Source organism: Nycticebus coucang, chromosome X, assembly GCF_027406575.1.
Source record: "Nycticebus coucang isolate mNycCou1 chromosome X, mNycCou1.pri, whole genome shotgun sequence".
Lineage (NCBI taxonomy): Eukaryota > Metazoa > Chordata > Mammalia > Primates > Lorisidae > Nycticebus > Nycticebus coucang.
This window is the reverse complement of record NC_069804.1, coordinates 75,086,368-75,106,690: the sequence shown is the minus strand read 5'-3', so window position 1 is coordinate 75,106,690 and position 20,323 is coordinate 75,086,368. Positions and strand designations below refer to the sequence as shown.

The following is a 20,323-nucleotide window of genomic DNA, read 5'->3' as shown; positions in this document are numbered from 1 at the left end:
CTTGAGATACTTTACTAAGAAGAATATGTTCCAGCTCCATCCATGTAAACATGAACGAGGTAAAGTCTCCATCTTTCTTTAAGGCTGCATAATATTCCATGGTGTACATATACCTCAATTTATTAATGCATTCGTGGATTGATGGGCACTTTGGCTTATTTCATGACTTAGCAATTGTGAATTGGGCTAAAATAAACATTCTGGTGCAGATATCTTTGTTGTAATGTGATATTTGGTCTTCTGCGTATATACCTAGTAGAGGAATTATAGGATTGAATGGCAGGTCTATTTTCAGATCTCTAAGTGTTCTCAAAACATCTTTCCAAAAGAAATGTATTAATTTTCATTCCCACCAACAGTGCAGAAGTGTTCCCTTTTCTCCACATCCATGCCAACATCTCTGGTCTTGTGATTTTGTGATATGGGCTAATCTTACTGGAGTTAGATGGTATCTGAAAGTAGTTTTGATTTGCATTTCTCCGATGATTAAAGATGATGAGCATTTTATCATATGTCTGTAGGCCGTGCGCCTGTCTTCTTCAAAGAAGTTTCTCTTCAAGTCCCTTGCCCAGCCTGCTATGGGATCACTTGTTCTTCTCTTGCTTATACGTTTGAGTTCTTTGTGGATTCTGGTTATTAAACCTTTGTCAGAGACATAACCTGCAAATATCCTCTCCCATTCTGAGGGCTGTCTGCTTGCGTTACTTACTGTGTTCTTGGCTGTCCAGAAGCTTTTCAGTTTGATCAGGTCCCTGTAGTGTATTTTTGAAGCTGCTTCAATTGCCCTGGAGGGTCCTCTTCATAAAATACTCGCCCAGACCAATTTCTTCAAGGGTTTTCCCTGAACTCTCTTCTAGTATTTTTATATTTTTGTGTCTTAAGTTTAAATCTTTAATCCAGTGACAGTCTATCTTAGTTAATTGTGAAAGGTGTGGGTCCAGTTTCAGTCTTGTACTGGTTGCCAGCCAGTTCACCCAGCACTATTTGTTAAATATGGAATCTTTTCCCCACTGAATGTTTTTAATTGGCTTGTCAAAAATCAAATAGCGGTAAGTAGCTGGATTCATCTCATGGTTCTCTATTCTGTTTCAGATGTCTACTTCTCTGTTTTTGTGCCAGTGCCATGCTGTTTCGATCACTATCGATTTATAGTACACTCTGAGGTCTGGTTTGCTTTGTTTTTTATTTCCGAGTAATGTCTTTGCTATTTGAGGTTTTTTCTGATTCCATATAAAACGAAGTATTATTTTTTCAAGCTCTTTAAAATATGACAGTGGAGCTTTAATAGGGATTGCATTAAAATTACATATTGCTTTGGGTAGTATGGACATTTTAACAATGTTGATTCTTTCTAGCCATGAGCATGGTATGTTTTTCCATTTGTTCGTGTTTTCAGCTATTTCTTTTCTTAGAGTTTCATAGTTTTCTTTATAGAGATCTTTTATGTCTTTTGTTAGATATACTCCCAAATATTTCATCTTCTTTGCACTACTGTGAATGTAATAGCGTCCTTAACTGTTTTTTCAGCTTGACTATTGTTGGTATATATAAAGGCTACCAATTTATGAAAGTTGATTTTGTAACCTGAGACTGTGCTGTATTCCTTGAGCACTTCTAAAAGTTTTGTAGTAGATTCCCTAGTATTTTCCAGATACACAATCATATCATCTGTGAAGCGTGAATGTTTGTTCTCTTCTGACCCTATGTGGATACCCTTGATTGCCTTTTCTTCCCTAATTGTGATGGCTAAAACTTCCATCACCATGTTAAAGAACAATGGAGACAGTGACTTAACCAGAATGAAGTGGAAATTTTGAACATGCCAATATCAATTTCTGAAATAGCATCAACCATGCAAGATCTCCCTAAAAAGAAAAGCCCGGGACCAGACAGCTTCACGTCAGAATTCTAGCAAACCTTTGAAGAGAAACTAATACCTATATTAGTCAACTTGTTGCAAAATGTAGAAAAAGAAGGAAGGCTACCCAACACATTCTATGAAGCAAACATCACCCTGATCCCCAAACCAGGAAAAGACCCAACAAGAAAAGAAATTATAGACCAATATCACTAATGAATATAAATGCAAAAATATTCAATAAGATCTTAACAAACAGAATACAACAACATATCAAAGAAATTATACATCATGACCAAGTTGATTTTATTCCAGGGTCTCAAGGCTGGTTTAATATACCTAAATCCATAAGTATAATTCACTACATAAACAAATTAAAAAACAAAGACTATATGATTTTCTCAATTGATGCTGAAAAAGCTTTTGATAGTACCCTGTTTTCCCGAAAATAAGACATCCTCCAAAAATAAGACCTACTTGCAGGAAAGATAAGACGTACCCTGAAAATAAGACTTAGCGCATCTTTGGGAGCACACCTTAAAATCAGACACTGTCTTATTTTCAGGGAAACAGGGTATCCGGAATCCCTTCATGATCAGAACACATAAGAAAATTGGTATAGAAGGGACATTTCTTAAACTGATAGAGTCCATCTACAGCAAACACACAGCCAATATTGTATTGAATGGAGTTAAACTGAAATCATTTCCTCTCAGATCAGGAACTACATAAGGCTGTCCATTGTCTTCCATTCTTGAGATACTTTGCTAAGAAGATTATGTTCCAGCTACATCCATGTAAACAAGAAAGAGGTAAAGTATCTTTCTTTAAGGCTGCATAGTATTCCATGGTGTACATATACCACAATTTATTGATCCATCTATGGCTCGATGGGCGCTTGGGCTTCTTCCATGACTTAGCTATTATAAACCAGGCTGCAATAAACATTCTGGTACAAATATCTTTGTTATAGAGTGATTTTTGGTTTTCTGGATATATACCTAGTAGAGGAAATATAGGATCGAATGGCAGGTTTATTTTTAGATCTCTAAGTATTTTCCAAACATCTTTCCAAAAGACCATATTAGTTTGCATTCCCACCAGCAATGTAGAAGTGTTCCTTTTTCTCCACATCCACGCCAACATCTCTGGTTTTGGGATTTTGTGATGTGGGCTAATTTTCCTGGAGTTAGGTGATATCTCAAAGTAGTTTTGATTTGCATTTCTCTTTTGATTAAAGACGATGAGCATTTTTTTATGTGTCTGTAGGCCTTGTGCCTGTCTTCTTCAGAGAACTTTCTCTTAAGTTCCTTGCCCACCCTCAGATGGGATCACTTGTTCTTTTCTTGCTAATATTTTCAGTTCTCTGTGGATTCTGTTTGTTAAACCTTTGTCAGAGACATAACCTGCAAATATCTTCTTTCATTATGAGGGCTGTGTGCTTGCTTTACTTAATATGTTATTGCCTTGCAGAGGCTTTTTAATTTGATCAGGTCCCGGTAGTTTATTTTTGATGCTGCTTCAATTGCTCGGGTGGTCCTCCTCATAAAATATTTGCCCAGGCCAATTTCTTCAAGAGTTTTCCCTGAGCTTTTTTCTAGTATTTTTATAGATTCATGTCTTAAGTTTAAATCTTTAATCCAGTGAGAGTCTATCTTAGTTAAAGGTGAAAGATGTGGGTCCAGTTTCAGTCTTCTACAGGTTGCCAGCCAGTTCACCCAGCCCCATTTGTTAAATAGGGAATCTTTTCCCCACTGAATGTTTTTAATTGGCTTGTCAAAGATCAAATAATGATAAGTAGCTGGGTTCATCTCTTGGTTCTCTATTCTGTTCCATACATCTACCTCTCTGTTTTTGTGCCCGTTCTATGCTGTTTTAATCACTATCGATTTGTAGTATAGTCTGAGGTCTGGTAGCGTAATTCCTCCTGCTTTGTTTTTATTTCTGAGTAATATCTTGGCTATTCAATGTTTTATCTGATTCCATATAAAATGATGTATTATTTTTTCGAGATCTTTAAAGTATGACAATGGTGCTTTAATAGGGATTGCATTAAAATTGTATATTGCGTTGGGTAGTATAGACATTTTGACAATGTTGATTCTTCCCAGCCATGAGGATGGTATGTTTTTCCATGTTAACATTTTCAACTATTTCTTTTCTTAGAGTTTCATAGTTTGCTTTATAGACGTCTTTCACGTACTTTGTTAGATAAACTCCCAAATATTTCATCTTCTTTGGCACTACTGTGAATGGAATAGAGTCCTTAACTGTTTTTTCAGCTTTTGTATTGTTGGTATATATAAAGGCTACAGATTTAGGAGTGTTGATTTTGTAACCTGAGACACTGCTGTATTCCTTGATCACTTCTAAGAGGTTTGTAGTAGAATCCCTGGTATTTTCCAGATATACAATCATATCATCTGTAAAGAGTGCAAGTTTGATCTCTTCTGACCCTATATGGATACCCTTGATTGCCTTTTCTTTGCTAATTGTGATGGCTAAAACTTTCATTACAATGTTAAAGAGCAATGGAGACAATGGGCAGCCTTGCCTGGTTCCTGATCTGAGTGGAAATGATTTCAGTTTAACTCCATTCAATATGATATTGGCTGTAGGTTTCCTGTAGATGGCCTCTATCAGTTTAAGAAACATCCCTTCTATACCAATTTTCTTAAGTGTTCTGATCATAAAGGGATGCTGGATATTATCAAAAGCTTTTTCTGCATCAATTGAGAGAATCATATGGTCTTTGTTTTTTAATTTGTTTATGTGCTGAATTATATTTATAGATTTATGTATATTGAACCAGCCTTGAGACCCTGGGATAAATTCCACTTGGTCATGGTGTATAATTTATTCGATGTGTTGCTGGATTCTTTTTGGTAGGATCATGGTGAATATTTTTGCATCAGTATTCATTAGTGATATTGGTCTATAATTTTCTTTTCTTGTTGGGTCTTTTCCTGGCTTGGGGATCAAGCTGATGTTTGCTTCATAGAATGTGTTGGGTAGTAGTCCTTCTTTTTCTACATTTTGGAACAAGTTGTGTAATATAGGTATTACTTCCTCTTTAAAGGTTTGGTAGAATTCTAAGGTGTAGCCATCTGGTATCGGGCTCTTCTTTTTAGGGAGATTTTGTATAGTTGATGCGATTTCAGAGCTTGATTGGCCTGTTCAACATTTCCACTTGATTCTGGCTATGTCTTGGAAGGTGTTGTGCTTCCAAATATTTGTCAATTTTCTTCAGGTTCTCACATTTCTGAGAATAAAGTTTCTTGTAATATTCATTAAGGATTTTTTGAATTTGTAAGGAGTCTGTTGTTATTTTGTCTTTACCATTTCTGATTGATGAAGTTGGAGATTTTACTCTTTATATCCTGATCAGATTAGCCAAAGGTTTATCTATTTTATTGACCTTTTAAAAAAAACCCAACATTTTGATTTATTGATCTGTTGTATAATTCTTTTGTTTTCAGTTTCATTTAATTCTGCTCTAATTTTGATTATTTCTTTTCTTCCGCTGGGTTTGGGATTGGAATGTTCTTCCTTTTCCAGTTGCTTGAGATATGCTATTAAGTTGTTAGCTTCCTGTCTTTTCATTCTCTTTAGGAAGTCTTGCAGTGCTATAAATTTCCCTGTTAGGACTGCCTTTGCAGTATTCTAGATGTTCTGATAATTAATATGTTCATTATCATTTTGTTCCAAAAATTTGGTAATTTCCTTCTTAATCTTGTCTATGACCCAGCTGTCATTCAGGAGAAGGTTATTTAGCTTCCATGTTTTTGTATGAGTATGCGGATTCTTGTTATTACTGAGTTCCACTTTTATTCCGTGATGGTCCATGAAGATGCAAGGAATAATTTCTGTTCTTTTAAATTTGCTGAGTTTAGATTTGTGACCTAAGATGTGATAGTTTTTGAAGTATGTCTATGAGCTGATGAGAAGAATGTGTATTCAGTTTTGTTAGGATGAAATGTTGTGTAGATGTCTTTTAAATCCAAATGTTGAATGGTTAAGTTTAAATGTAAAATGTCTTTATGCTTAGCTTCTTATTGGAGGTTCTATCCAACACTGCTAAAAGGGTCTTAAAATCTCTGACTACTATGAAGCTGGAGAAAATCAAGTTGCTCATGTCTGTTAGAGTTTCTTTTACTAATTGAGGTGCATTTTGGTTGGGTGCATAAATATTTTAATTGAAATCTCATCATATTGACTATTACCCTTAACAAATATGAAGTGAACATCCTTACCTTCCTTACTTTTGTTGGTTTAAAGCCCATTGGATCTGCAAATAAAATTGCAAAACCTGCTTTTTTCTGCTTTCCATTTTCCTGGATTATAGATGACCATCTCTTCACCCTGAGTCTATATTTATATTTTAAGGTAAGATTAGATTCTTATATGCAGCAGATAATCTGGCCTGAGTTTTTGTATCTAGTCAGCCAGCTTGTGCCTCTTTAGAGGACAATTTAAACCATTCACATTAATTGAGACTATTGATAGGCCTGGAAGAATTTTTGGTATCAAGTTTTTTGAAATACCATTGGACATTTTTAATTCTTTCACTGCTGTGGAAGTTGGAATTAGATCAAAAGTTTCAGAGTGAGTTTACTTTTGTGGTGGAGGATTGTGCTTGTCATTATGGAGGGTAGGTCTGAGAATATCCTGGAGTGCAGGTTTAGTTATGACAAATTTCTTCAACATGTGAATGTCATTAAAGTATTTAATTTTTACATAATAAATGAAACTCAGCTTAGCTGGATACAGGATCCTGGGTTGAAAGTTATTTTGCTTTAGGAGATTTAAAGTCAAGTACCACCCTTTTGTAGCGTGAAAGGTTTCATCAGAGAGATCTGCAGTCATTCTAATATTCTTCCCCTTGTATATTATGGGGTTTTTTATGTCTGGCTGCTTTCAGAATTTTCTCCTTCATATTAACTTTAGTAAAGTGAATTATGATGTGCCTGGCAGATGTCTTATTCAGGTTGTGTCATGCTGGGGTTCTGAAACCATCTGCTATCTGAATTTCAGAATCTCTTGGCATGTCTGGAAAGTTCTCTTTCATAATCTTACAAGGAAGAGCCTCTGTACCTTGTGAAGGTACTTTGTCGCCTTCAGAGATCTCTATAAGGCAAATATTAGTTTTCTTCTAATTATCCCAGAGGTCTCTGAGAGAATGATCTGTTTTTGCTCTTCACTTCTCTTCCTCTTTGAGCATTTTGGAGCATAAAAAGCTTTATCTTCGATGTTGGAAATACTTTTTTCTGCCTGGTTCATTCTGTTACTGAGGGACTCTGCTGTATTTCTAATATCTTGGAAGTCTGCAGCTTCTTTTCTCAATGTGTCTAAATCTTTGGTGATTTTGTCTTTGAATTCATTGAATTCTTGAGACATCTTTTGAATTATTCCTAGAATTTCTACCTCAAACTCTACTTCCATTCTGTTGATCTTATTTGATATCCAAGTTCTAAATTCGATTTCTGACATCTCAGCCATTTGTTTGTGGATGGGATCCCCTGGTTTGGCTGGTTTGTCATTCCTTGAGGAAGTTGAACTGTTATGATTATTCTTATTGCCAGAGTTTTCCCACTTACTCTGCCCCATGTTTTTCACTGTTTAGCTAGATGAACAGGTAAGGTGAAATTGGATTGGAAACTTCTGGGGTTGTGGTTGACCAGCCCTTCACCAAGGAACTGGGACTGGTGACTGCAGCTTTTCCCTACAATTTTGCAAAGGACCTGCACAGTACTACAGTCTGTGACTCTAGAGGCCTGCTTGGTGTATTGGGGGTAGGTGTCTCCGTCTTATATTCAGCTGTCTCTGTCTAATCCTTGTGAATCAGTGACTCTGGGTTGCGGTCTTAGCTTTGGAGAAATACAAGCAACTAGGACATCCCATCCCTCACAGGTAATACCTGGAAGAATAAAATTAATCTTTCAACTACCAGAAAACCAGAGTACTACCTTGGAGGGTCCTCAGCTGATTTGTCCAGTTCAAGAGTTCCAAACCTATTGTCCCAAGCAGCACCCACTCTCTAGCTGGAGAGTTCCAAAGTTCTCCACCAACTAGATATTAGGAGTCTACTGGTAGCTCAAGTGTGTGCTCTGAGGAGTCAGAAACATCCATCCAGTAGAAGGTTTTGAACAACGGGGTTGATGCCTCTTTCCCCACCTTGCTTACCCTTCACCACTGGACTCTGGTAACCCCAGTCTCTGGTAGCCCCACTGGCAGTCTCTGTGGCCCAGTTCTTTTCAATAAGCAAATGTGCCAGGGCTATGTGCCTGCCAAAGTCAAAGTAAGGTCACTGCCTCCTCCTCATGGTTACCACCCTCTGCCACTGTCCAGCAGGGGAAGCTGAAGCCTGCCTGCCTCAGGTGCTCAATGGCAGCTGAAGAGTGTCCCACCTGAGCTAAATCTAAACCTGAGGATATCCAGACAGCAAAAGAATTTCTCCCTCAGCCACCACACCTTTGTTGCCACAGTTCTGCCTCTCTGCTGTCCCTATAGTGCAAGGTCTTGTTCCCTCTGGCAAGCCACTGAGTTGGGGATATGACTGTCCAAAATTAGATCCCAACAGGATCACTCTATTAATGCTGATATTGGGTGGGAGGTGTCTTCACTTGGGTTCATGCACCTCACTAGTTCCCAAGTCTCCACCCATAATGCAGAACCAAGCCTCTGCCCACTGCTGAGATACACTTTCTCAGGGCCAGGTCAGTCACCTTTCCCTCTATGTCTTCTGTACTGTTACTGGATTCACAGATACAGCACAGCTGCACTGCCTCCGTCTATGCAATGTCCAGTCCTAGCCAAGAAGTTCAGACGTTCTGGTCTCTGCAGGGATTGGACTTCTAGACTGCCAGGCTAGGGGGGAAGGGTAAACTGGAAGATCAAGGTGGCAAGGAAAATATTTGTTGAAACTTCCTGCCAGACAAGGGTAGTCCTTGGCTCACAGCAGGGGCTCTCTGGAGAAGGAGTCCCAGTTTGCAGCAATTCTCTTCATTGGGTGAGGGAGGTGAACCTCATTTCCTTGCTCCCACTAGTGGAGACCCTATAGCAAGCAAGCAGCTCTCTTATGGGAAGGGATGGACACACGTCCTCTCTCGGATGAGATCTGTACCTGAAATTTGTTTCCTTGGAGTTGAAGCTTGCCTCTGCAGGGAAGATGTGCAATTATCTATCTCTTCTCCCAGCTCAGCTCCCCTCCTTCAGCTTTGTTGGGTTCTTTATGGCTGTTATCTCTCCCTCTGACTGGAACTTCTGTTGAAAGTTGGCTCCAGTCACCATCATCCCCCATCCCCCCTTGTTCTTGTTGAATGTGAAAATTGGAGTTAGGGAAAGTAGCCAACCTGAGGATTTAGTGGAACATAAAACACGTTGAAACCAAACTGGAAAATAAACAGGTAAAAAAACAGACACACAAGCACACAGATGCATGTACAATCAGAAACAAATAAACGTACTGATAAAAAACAGCAACAACAAAAATGATGATAATCATAAAATAATTTAAAAAAAAAACAAAAAAACTTTGAAAATCTGTTGTAAGCACTCTCAGTAACCATAAGAAGGAAAGAAGAGGAAGAGAAAAAATAGTATTGATTAAAAACAAATTAACACTAATTCCTACAAGAAAATGATGAAAAAAGAGAAGAAAAAGAAGGGACCAACCACAAAATATTATTCATACATACATACATACACACACACACACACACACACACATATATATATACATACATACATATACAAGTATACGACTATACTTGTGATGTAGGGGTCTACTTTAGTAGGAATATATTTATATTGCAATATACTTTCTGGACACCAGGTGGTGCTGCGAGTGGTTCCCAGGCTTATACCTGATTCACAGTTTATACTGTTACCACGGTTACCATAATACCTGGCCTGTAGGAAGAGGTGCCTGTGCCAGTCGCCATTTCTGATGTTTCGAAATATTTCTGTTTTATGACTGTCTGCCTAACCTCCACTGTCCTCTTCCAGACGGGATACCTATCTAACCTCTAAATTTGGGGTGGAAGTCCAGCCTCTCCAACTTTTCCACTCAGCTCCTAGTTTCCCCACAAACTGGGAATTGCAGTCTTCCATGGGGGAGGGGCTGGTTGCCGCTGGCACCCTCCGCTTTAGCGGTGGAGCTGAGATTCCTCCCTCAGTCTCCATGGTTTAGGATTACACTTTTGAGTCCAGCAATCCACCAGTTCACTGCACACCCCAAACTGCTAGTCTACACCAATATTCCCCACCAGGAATGATCCAGTCCATTCATTCACACCTGTTATTCTGGGAAAAGGTGTGCGTGGCAGTCACCACTTATGACATTTCAAAATGTGTCCATTTCCTAGGAGGAATCCTTTCCCCTTAATTTTCTATCCGGCTGCCTAACCCCCCTGCCACCCAACCGGCACCCCTTTCTGGTCACCAAATTCTGTTCAGGAGTCCACACTTCACTGAACTTTCCAAAAAACACCTAGTTTCCCCATGAACTGGGAGCTGCAGTCCTCTGTGGGGAAGGGGCTGGTTCCTGCCGCCAGCTGCCGGCCACCAGCCCAGCCACTGGCACCGTTTCCACTGTGGGACTGAAATTTCTCTAGCAGAGTCTGCAGCTCTGGGTTACACTTAAAGTCCAGAAATCCACCATTTCGCTGCACACCCCTAGCTGCCTGTCTATACCAGCACTCCACGCCGGGGAAGATCTAGCCCTGTCATTCTCACCTGATGATGAAGGAGAGTTGGGCTAAACATCCGTCCCGTCCGCCATCATGCTCCACCTGTTCCATATTATTTTCCTTTTAGTAATTCAGTTGTTTCCTTTTTTGGTGAGGACATATTTGTGCATAAGTTAATGCAAATGTATATTTTGGGCACATTTGCCAAAGTAGAAGTATTGTCTCAACATTATAAATTCTATTAATAATAATCACAATATAATTTGAATCCATAGAGATTTGATATGCCACAGATAGATTTATTTTAAGTGGTAATTAGGGTAGCCTTCACCCTTTTTTCAGGCAGCTTCCTTGTCTTCTACATATATATTATGAAATAGTTTTTTGAGTTATAGTACTGTGTCTGAAATACTAGTTATTGGGTATTTTGAGGTCTGCCATTGCCATAGATTATAAGACATTTTTTTGTTTGTTTGTTTCATTGACGAGTTTTGTTTATTTGGAAGATACATGTGTCTCACACTGAGTAATAATAAAGGAAAGAGTAGCTTTTTTCAGCTATTATTTAGCCTATATCTGTGGGTTTTATAGTTGAAGGAGGTTAGTGAACAAAAGCCTACAATACAGCTGTTTAGACCTAAACTTGGTCACATTTGTTATTAGTGCCTTTGTGGCTTGTGTTAGAGCCTAATGGCTTCATTTCTGCTCACTTTTTCTTTTAGTCACTTGTCTTTCCTCTCACTTGATCATTTTTATCTACTACACATAATCAAAGTTGTTCTTACTATTCATTCAACTAGAATTTTTTTAGTAATCTCCTATTATCTAACATTTTATGAATTAATTAGGACACTTTGACATTCATGTACTTTAGTTGAGCCAGTGCAAGTTTCTATAGTTGTTGTGTGTTGTGTTATGTTTTGTGGGTTTTTTTTGTTGTTGTTGTTTGTTTGTTTTTAGAGACAGAGTCTCACTCTGTTGCCCTTGGTAGAATGCCCTAGCATCACAGCTCACAGCAACCTCCAGCTCTTGGGCTTAGGCAATTCTCTTGCCTCAGCCTCCCGAGTAGCTGGGACTACAGGTGCCCACCACGACGCCCAGCTATTATTTTGTTGGAGTTTGGCCCTACTCACTGAGCTACAGGTGCTGCCCATGTTTTGTGTTTTATCTGAATATAACAAATAGACCATTGTGCCCTTATGTGTGAGTGGTGGTTAGAGCTTTGACCAAGACTTTTTCTATGATTATCTTTACTTATAATCTTATTATCCATAATATTACATGGCAGGTAGCTTGGCAATCTTCAGCAGCGTTCAGCCTAGAATCACCTTTAAAACATTATTTATTTATTTATTTATTTATTTATTTATTTATTTATTTATTTTTTGAGACGGAGCCTCAAGCTTTCTCCCTGGGTAGAGTGTCATGGCATCACAGCTCACAGCAACCTCCAGCTCCTGGCTCAAGTGATTCTCCTGCCTCCACCTCCCAAGTAGCTGGGACTACAGGCTCCCACCACCACGCCTGGCTATTTTTTGGTTGCACTTGTCATTGTTGTTTGACGGGACCAGGCTGGATTCGAACCCGCCAGCTCAAGTGTATGTGGCTGGCGCCTTAGCCACTTGAGCCACAGGCACAGAGCCAAAACATTATTATTTTTTTAAAATACAAACTCCCAGGTCTCATCTTGTACTCAATCAATTACTCTCTTGTCTTAAGATCAAGAGATCTGCATTTTACAAGGCTCCCCAAGTGACTGATGCAATTTGGAATCTGACTGTAGACTCATTTTTTTTTTTTTGGTAGACTCATTTTTAAGATACAACATATGACTGCATGCTCTACCTCAAATCATGGCCCAAGTGATGCTCTCAGTAGTCATCTCTGTGCTAGCTTATAGAACTTGTTTCCTTTGAAATCCTCCAGTGTACATTTACAGCTTTATTTTCTGGTCTGTTTGAAAAGTGCTTCCTACCCCAGGAGTCTATAAAAACCCACTTATATTGGTCATGTATAATGAACATTGGAAACATAGAAAGGGGATGGTTTTAAGTGGGTTCCAGATAAAGAATTACCTTTTGGATGCCATGTATACTCTTCAGGTGATGGATATACTAAAAGCCAAGACTTCTCCACTGTGCAATTCATCCATGTGCCAAAAAACCATTTGTACCCCCTAAACCTATTAAAATAAAATTAAAAGAAAAATGCATTTTTTCCTCTGAATTGTTTAATGTTTATTTTTTAAAATATTTTTTCTCTTCCAACCATTCAAAATTGACTTTATTATTCGTTTGTGAAATAGACATTGCTTTGGAAATAAACTCTTGTTGTGCTGTCCTCTAATATCCATACCATAACAATCATTGAGACAGAAGAAAACTTTTGTGACCAAATGTGAAATATTTCTTTTCCTGCACACCAGGCAGCACACACCAGCAGGGTATCCTCTAATTCAATTTCTATGCTATCTATCTGGAAATAGTTTCACATCTCACAGAAATGTGAGCCCCCTTTGTATTCAATTAATTTTGGGGAGCAGCTTGCCAAATTCAGGGTAATCTTTACACTTTATATTACAGGATGTTATAAAGAAGAAGAGATGCTTAAAGTGAGGGTTAGGAGTAGGATTCCTGAACTTCCACATACTCCCTTTGTGCACTGCCCTCCAGCAACCTTCAGGTGTTTAGGTTTCCAAAAGTTCTGTGAATCCTGTTCTCTTGGGTTTTCAGGGAAAAGTTTATTACGTAGGCATAACTTACATCCATATAGAAATGTGATTGGTTAAAAAAATACTTGGTCTAAACCCAACAAGTCCAGTCTGTTCAGATTCTTCCTGTTCTCTCTGTTCAGCATTCCTTGCTCCAGGGTGGGACCTAATGAGGCATAAGTGTCTTTTGATACGTGCTCAGATTAGAGTCCTGCCTTCTGAAAGTCAAAGGAGGACAATAAAAGGTCAGAAAGAAAGATTCTGTTTTCTGAGGCCCAAAGCTTACCAACATTGTAACAAGGACTATGGGAGTTATGAGCCAGAAACTGTGGATGAAAACCAATATATATAAAACAACAACACAGAAATCTGTTTTTCCCAAATAGTTAATTTAATAAGCTCCAGTTAATGAATAATTCTTTTTTCTCACTAATTTAAAGTGATGCTTTTATTGTATGTTAAGTTCTTATATTTGCAGAATAGTTTTTTCTGGAGCTTTCCATTTTTCCCACTGGCCTGACTATTGTTGTATTCATTCATATGTCACTACAAAAGTTTTGACACAGACTGTGTTATCATTATTTCACATCCAAGAAACATAGTCAACAGCATGCTTTCTGATTCACCTGTGCAATTTTCATCTTGCTCAGCTTATCAGTGTTTCTGGGAGGGCTTCATTTTGTTTCTGTCCATGCAGATTTTATGTTTCTTAATTTTTGTGTATCTCAAAACTTTCATAATGACCCATATATAACCTTGTTACTGTTATGGCCCCATTAATCATTTTCCTGTCTAGTAACACAAATTCTTCACAATTATTCTTTAAAAAAAAATTGTTTCAATCATTGTGCTAGGTGTTTATTCAATGTCAACCTTAAAATTTTGTTATTATGTTCCAGGAAATATAAGTTTTTTGGTATTTTGACTGTAATTGTACTAAATCTATAAACTGGATTCAAGTTGATGAAACTTAGCAATATTTAGTCTCTCAGTCCTGGAGCACAATATATATTTTATTCATTTACCTGAGTCTTATTTTGATGTTTAATACTTTTCTGGAGATATTTCTTGACATTTATGGACATTTATTCCCATCTTTGATTATGTAAGTATCACACACAGATACCTACACATTATGGCACTTCTTTTTACTATTGTAACTTTTTTTTTTTTAAGACGAAGTCTCATCTACCTTTGTAGAGTGCCATGAAGTCATCATAGCTCAGAGCAACATCAAACTCTTGGGCTCAGGTGATCCTCTTGCCTCAGCCTCCCAGTTAGCTGGGACTACAGGCACCCCTGCCACCACAAACATCCAGCTAGTTTAGTTTTTCTACTTTTAGTAGAAACAGGGTCTTGCTCTTTGCTCAGGAGGTCTCAAACTGCTGAGCTCAAGAAATATACCTGCTGGGCATGGTGGCTCACACCTGTAATTCTAGCACTCTGGGAGGCCGAGGAAGCTGGATTGTCTGAGCTCACAGGTTCCAGACCAGCCTGAGCAAGAGCAAGACCCCATCTCTAAAAATAGCTGGGCACTGTGGTGGGCACCTATAGTCCCAGCCATTTGGGAGGCTGAGGCAAGAGAATCGCTTGAGCCCAGGAGTTTGAGGTTGCTCTGAGCTATGATCTCAAGGCAGTCTACCAAGGGTGACAAAGTAAGACTGTCTCAAAAAAAAAAAAAACTAAAACATCTGCTTCAACCTCTGAGAATGCTAGGATTACAGGATTGAGCCACCATGCTCAGCCACCTATTATAATTTTGAATTGTCTATTTTTTTTTTTTTGAGACAGAGTCTCCCTATATCGCCTTCACTAGAGTACTATGGCGTCACAGCTCATAACAACCTCAGACTCTTGAACTTAAGTGATTCTCTTGCCTCAGCCTCCCAATTGCCTGGCTTTTTTTTTTTGCAGTTTTTGGCCGGGGCTGGGTTTGAACCCGGCCATCTCCCATATGGGGCCGGCGCCCTACTCCTTTGAGCCACAGGCACCACCCATGCCTGGCTATTTTTTATTATAGTTGTCATTGTTGTTTAACTGGCCTGGGCCGGTTTTGAACCCACCATCCTTGGTGCATATAGCTAGAGCTGTAACCAGGGTTGCTATGGGCGCCAAGCCGTGAATTGTTTATTGTTATTATCTAGAGTACTTTTACAATCAGGGATTTTTACAGTGTTAAATAGGTTTTTTGTGTGTGTTTTCTGTGTGAGTTGTACATAAATTGGATGTTTGTAACTCAGGGACTGTCTATATTCCTTCTGTAATGTCCCTCCTTTCTTTATATAGATCTAAGTTATTAGTCTATATCATTTTCTTTCTCTCTGAAGAACTTCTTTTAACAGTTCTTGCAAAGCAGGTCTGTTGGTGACTAATTTTTATTTACCTCAGAAAGTGTTTATTTCTTTTTCACATTTGAAGAAGTCTATGTTCATCTTCCTTCTCTTTAGCTTCCCATTTCTTTTTTTATTTTTGACAAATAATAATTGTGTATGTTTATAGGCAACAATCAGATGTTTTGATATGTGTACATTGTACAAAGATTTAGTCAAGCTAATTAACATGCACAACCTCATCAATTTTTTTCCCTTTTTTTGTGGTGACAGTGTTACTTTTTGCAATTTTGAAATGTTGAATATATTATTTACTGTGGTCACTCTGAACTGCAATAAATGACTATATCTTATAGTTCCAATCTAACTGATCTTCATACCCTTTAATCAAATATCTTTCCTTTCTATATCCCTACACCCTAAACCCTAGCATCTGGTAACCACCTTTTAAGTCTCTATTTCTATGAGACCAATGTTTTTAAATCCAACATTTAAGTCATATTACATAGTATTTGTCATTTTGTGCTGGGTTTATTTCACTCAGCCTTATGTCTTCTAGATTGATCTGTGTTGTCATGAATGACACAATTTCCTTCATTTAAAAGCTTTATAATATTTCTTTGTGTGTATATATATATATATATATATCATGTTTTCTTTGTCAGTTCATTGATTAATGGACACTTAGGATGCTCCTATATGTTGGTTACTGTGAATAATGCTGAAATGAATATGGAAATAAAGTTATCTCTTAGAATGTCAATTTTAATTCCTTTGGCTGTATATAGTTAGACATTAGATTGCTGGAAACAATGGTACTTCCACTTTTAGTTTCTTTGAGGAATCCCTATACTATTTTTCAAAATCGCTTTACTAATTTACATTCTTACCAGTAGTATAGAAGCATTTTATTATTTCTCCATTGTTGTCAACACTTACTGTTATTCATCTATAATTATAATAGTTATTCTGAGAGGTTATTTGTCTTTGTTGTTTTAATTTGCATTTTTGTGTTAATTAAAGATGTTTAGCTTATTTTTAACACAGTAGAATCTTTATAAGTTAACGACCCAAAGGATTGTAACAAAATGGTCAACATAAGGAACTAGGCCTCCTGTACTGATAGGTACATGTGGTACATGTCTGGTCTTAAGAATGTGGTCAGTCTAGGGAGGTGGTCAACTATGGTGGTTATACTATATAGATGTTTCCAATTGTATGTCTTACTTTTAGAAAGATTTATTGAGATAATTTCCCCATTTTTTAATAGAATTATTTGTTTTCTTGCTATTGAGTTGTTTGAAGTCCTTTTTCATTTTGGATATCATGGTCTTATCAGACTTAGTTTGCATATATTTTCTCCTAATCTATGAATTGTCTTTTCATTCTGTTGATTGTTTCTATTGCTTTGGGAAATGATAAACACTTGGTAATGGGTACCCCAAATTTCATGATTTGGTCATTACGCATTATAATGTATGCATGTAACAAAATTTTCCATGTATCCCATAAATATGTACAAATATAATATATTTTTAGAAAAGAACAAAAATCTCTGGTAATATTGAAAAATGGATACTTTCCTTCTCCCTCTCCTGGAAGCATGAAATGATTTTTTCCAAATGTTCATTTTCAAAGTCTGATCAGGCTTCTGAATGTAAAACTCACAGGAGTGTGAGGGTCTCCCTAGGACTGGGCTCCCTTGGAGTTCTTACCTCTCAAATATGTACATATTGAGCCTCTAACAATTCATTAATTATAGTTTAAGTTTTATATCCTAGTACCGTTTCTGAAGGAATTTTTTTATTCCTGGGATTCTGTTCAAATAAGTTTTAATGTTTTGAATCTGCACATCTGTCACTTCATTTTTGAGGGCACCAGTTTTCCTTAGGACCTCTAATGGGTCTAATAATAATCTGAGCAACTTTTTTCTTATTGCATAAATGTTAAAGATGACTTCCTAATTTCTTATGCTAGGCCAGAATGCAAGAAAAGTTTTGAAAATTTACTATAAAGTTTTGATATTTTGTAAACTGCTAGAATAACTTTACTTTTTTCCACCTTTGATTTTAAAACAATTTTCTCATAACTTTAATTATTATGGGTATATAGTATTTATATCTAGGGTATATGTGATGTTTTGATCCAGGCATACAGCGTGAGTTAATCAAATCAAGGTAATTCTGTGACCTAAGGCATTTACAATTTATTTGTTTTGGGACCATTCCAATTCTGCTCCTTTGGGTGTTTTAAAGTATACCCTAACATATTGATGATTATATTTTCCTTGTTGTTCTATCATATATTCATCCCGTTTTTGAACCTATTAACCAGTCCTTCCTTATCACCCATTCCCCAATTCCCTACCCAGCCTTTGGTAACCATCATAGAATAACTTAACACACTTTTTTTTCTTTTAAAAGAATTAAAAAGGAAGTTTTTTTTTTTTGATGATTAACTTTACAAAAAAATCTCTTCTTGTATAGATCCTAAATGCCCAGGAGATGTTGATTTTTATAATAGCGACTGGGACATTAAGACAATTACCAGCTCTTTGAAATTCTACCTCAGGTATGTCTGATTTGTATGGGAACTTTGATTTTCACAGTTTCCTGAGTGGATATTAGAGTTAATGCACTCCTAATTTCAGGAGGTTGGATAGTACTGCTAAAGAAAAAAAGAATAAGGAGGATTTCTGTCAAAGCATGTACATTAGAAGACTTTTTAAAACCTGAGAATTAAAGCATGGGAAGCATAAAAATAAAATTGTTAATTATATTAAAGGTCAAAAAGATTATTTTAAAAATCATGCCCTTGAAATAATTGTGGCATTGTTCACAGGTAGAGTGATATCATGATGGGTTTACTAGTAAAAAGTCGTGAGTATTAACAATTCATGTTTGTTAACATGTTTTAGTGAATAACAACCATTTTGAAATATTACATTGCATTTGGTCCAAAATAGCTTACTGGGTGAGTGGGTATGTGAGATGTGTTATTATACCATGCTTTAATTTATGTGATAGAAAAAAAATTGAACCACAAAACTATCATCATAAATGAAGTGACAGTGGTATGAGCAAAAACATTAACTTACTAGCAATATTTGTACATGTATAATGATGAAGAATTTTTTCATTTTTTGGCAATAATTTATATTATGCAAACAGAGTTTTAGACATGTTTTTTAAACCTATTCATTCTTTATGTCCCATCATATGCACCATATTTTGTGTCAAAATCTCTTCTTTTTGACTGTTGAGCTCTTTAAGGTATGAAGATAGATACTTAAACTCTGAATAATATAGTTTATCCAAAATAAATTGCTGTTAAATGATCTTTTGCTTTAGCATCATCTTGGAGGTTTGTGTAACCATGAATGCTCTTTCTAGAAGTATTTCTTCTGTATTTGCCAAAGTGGAAAAGAAAAATGGCAAGGATATGTTGAGGTAGACAAACTGGGTCAAGGTATAAATCAATTAGCAGGTCTTTGCTGTGTTCTGGGTAAGATATTATGTTCTTTCTTGGATTAGGAAATAATCACAGTGGATACCAGTAGAAGTAAGCACTTCCAAGAGATTGAAGAGGTAAAATTGATAAACTGGACATGAGAATTTGGGAGAGAGATATAAAAATGTGATTTCCACTTTTCTGCCCCATGCAACCAAATAAATGACCACATATTTATTAATTTGGGAGATACAAGAAGACCATAATTGAATGAGACAATAAGGTACATAGTAGATATCACAAATTTGGAAGCCTTTCAGGAAATCAGGGCATGAAACCATTTGAATGTATAGGTCTGAAACTGAGTGATGAATTTGGGTTTGAGCTGAAAAATTGGGTCTCATCGACCATATAGATAATAATTAGAGCCAGGTTCTTATAAAAGATTGCCTATTGAGACACTTTACACATTCTCAGCCAAGCTGTTTTATCAGATAATATACATACACTGTGTGTCTTTATGTCTTTTTTAACTTCTCAGGTTACTCTTCAACCCATTGCAATTAGGCTCCCACCTCTTCAGCTCCACTGAAGTTGCCCTTACCAGGGACTTCCTCAATGCTGCACACAAAAAACAATTGTTAGTCTTTACCTTACTTGAATTATTTGTAACAATCCCTTTCTCCTCTTTTGGATTCTGCTTTATTTATTTATTTTTTTCATTGACTTTATTAATTTTATTTTTTTATTTTTTATTAATATTAAATCATAGCTGTGTACATTAATGCGATCATGGGGCACCATACACTGGTTTTATAAACAGTTTGACACGTTTTCATCACACTGGTTAACTTAGCCATCCTGGCATTTTCTTAGTTATTGTGTTAAGACAATTATATTCTACATTTACTATTTTTCACCTGTGATTCTGCTTTGTCAACTTGCTTTTCTTTTTTCTCATACTCTTAGGTCATTTTTGCCCCTTTGTAGTCTTTCTACTTGCTGTTCTCCAGGGCTGTTTTGTTTGTTTGTTTGTTTTTTATTTATGCTAGAGCAGGTCTCAACCTGTGGGTTGTGACCAATGAAAATGCATCCTGCATATCAGATATTTACATTACGATTCATAACAGTAGCAAAATTACAGTTATGAAGTAGCAATGAAAATAATTTTATGGTTGGGGGTCACTACAACATGAGGAACTGTATTAAAGGGTTATGACATTAGGAAGGTTGAAAACCACTGCACTAGAGTGATGGAAATCTCAAATACATACAGTGGCCAGAA

The 20,323-nt window shown here is 37.0% G+C and overlaps 1 protein-coding gene across 2 annotated transcripts in view; it reads left to right on the top strand.

Annotated features, from left to right (window-relative positions):
* OPHN1 (oligophrenin 1) overlaps nt 1-20,323 on the top strand; it is a 721,258-nt gene that overhangs the window by 551,656 nt on the left and 149,279 nt on the right. For both annotated transcript variants that reach the window (XM_053579945.1, XM_053579942.1), the window contains exon 16: nt 18,075-18,159. In XM_053579945.1, coding sequence (XP_053435920.1) covers nt 18,075-18,159 — 85 coding nt within the window. The remainder of the gene's footprint in view (nt 1-18,074; nt 18,160-20,323) is intronic.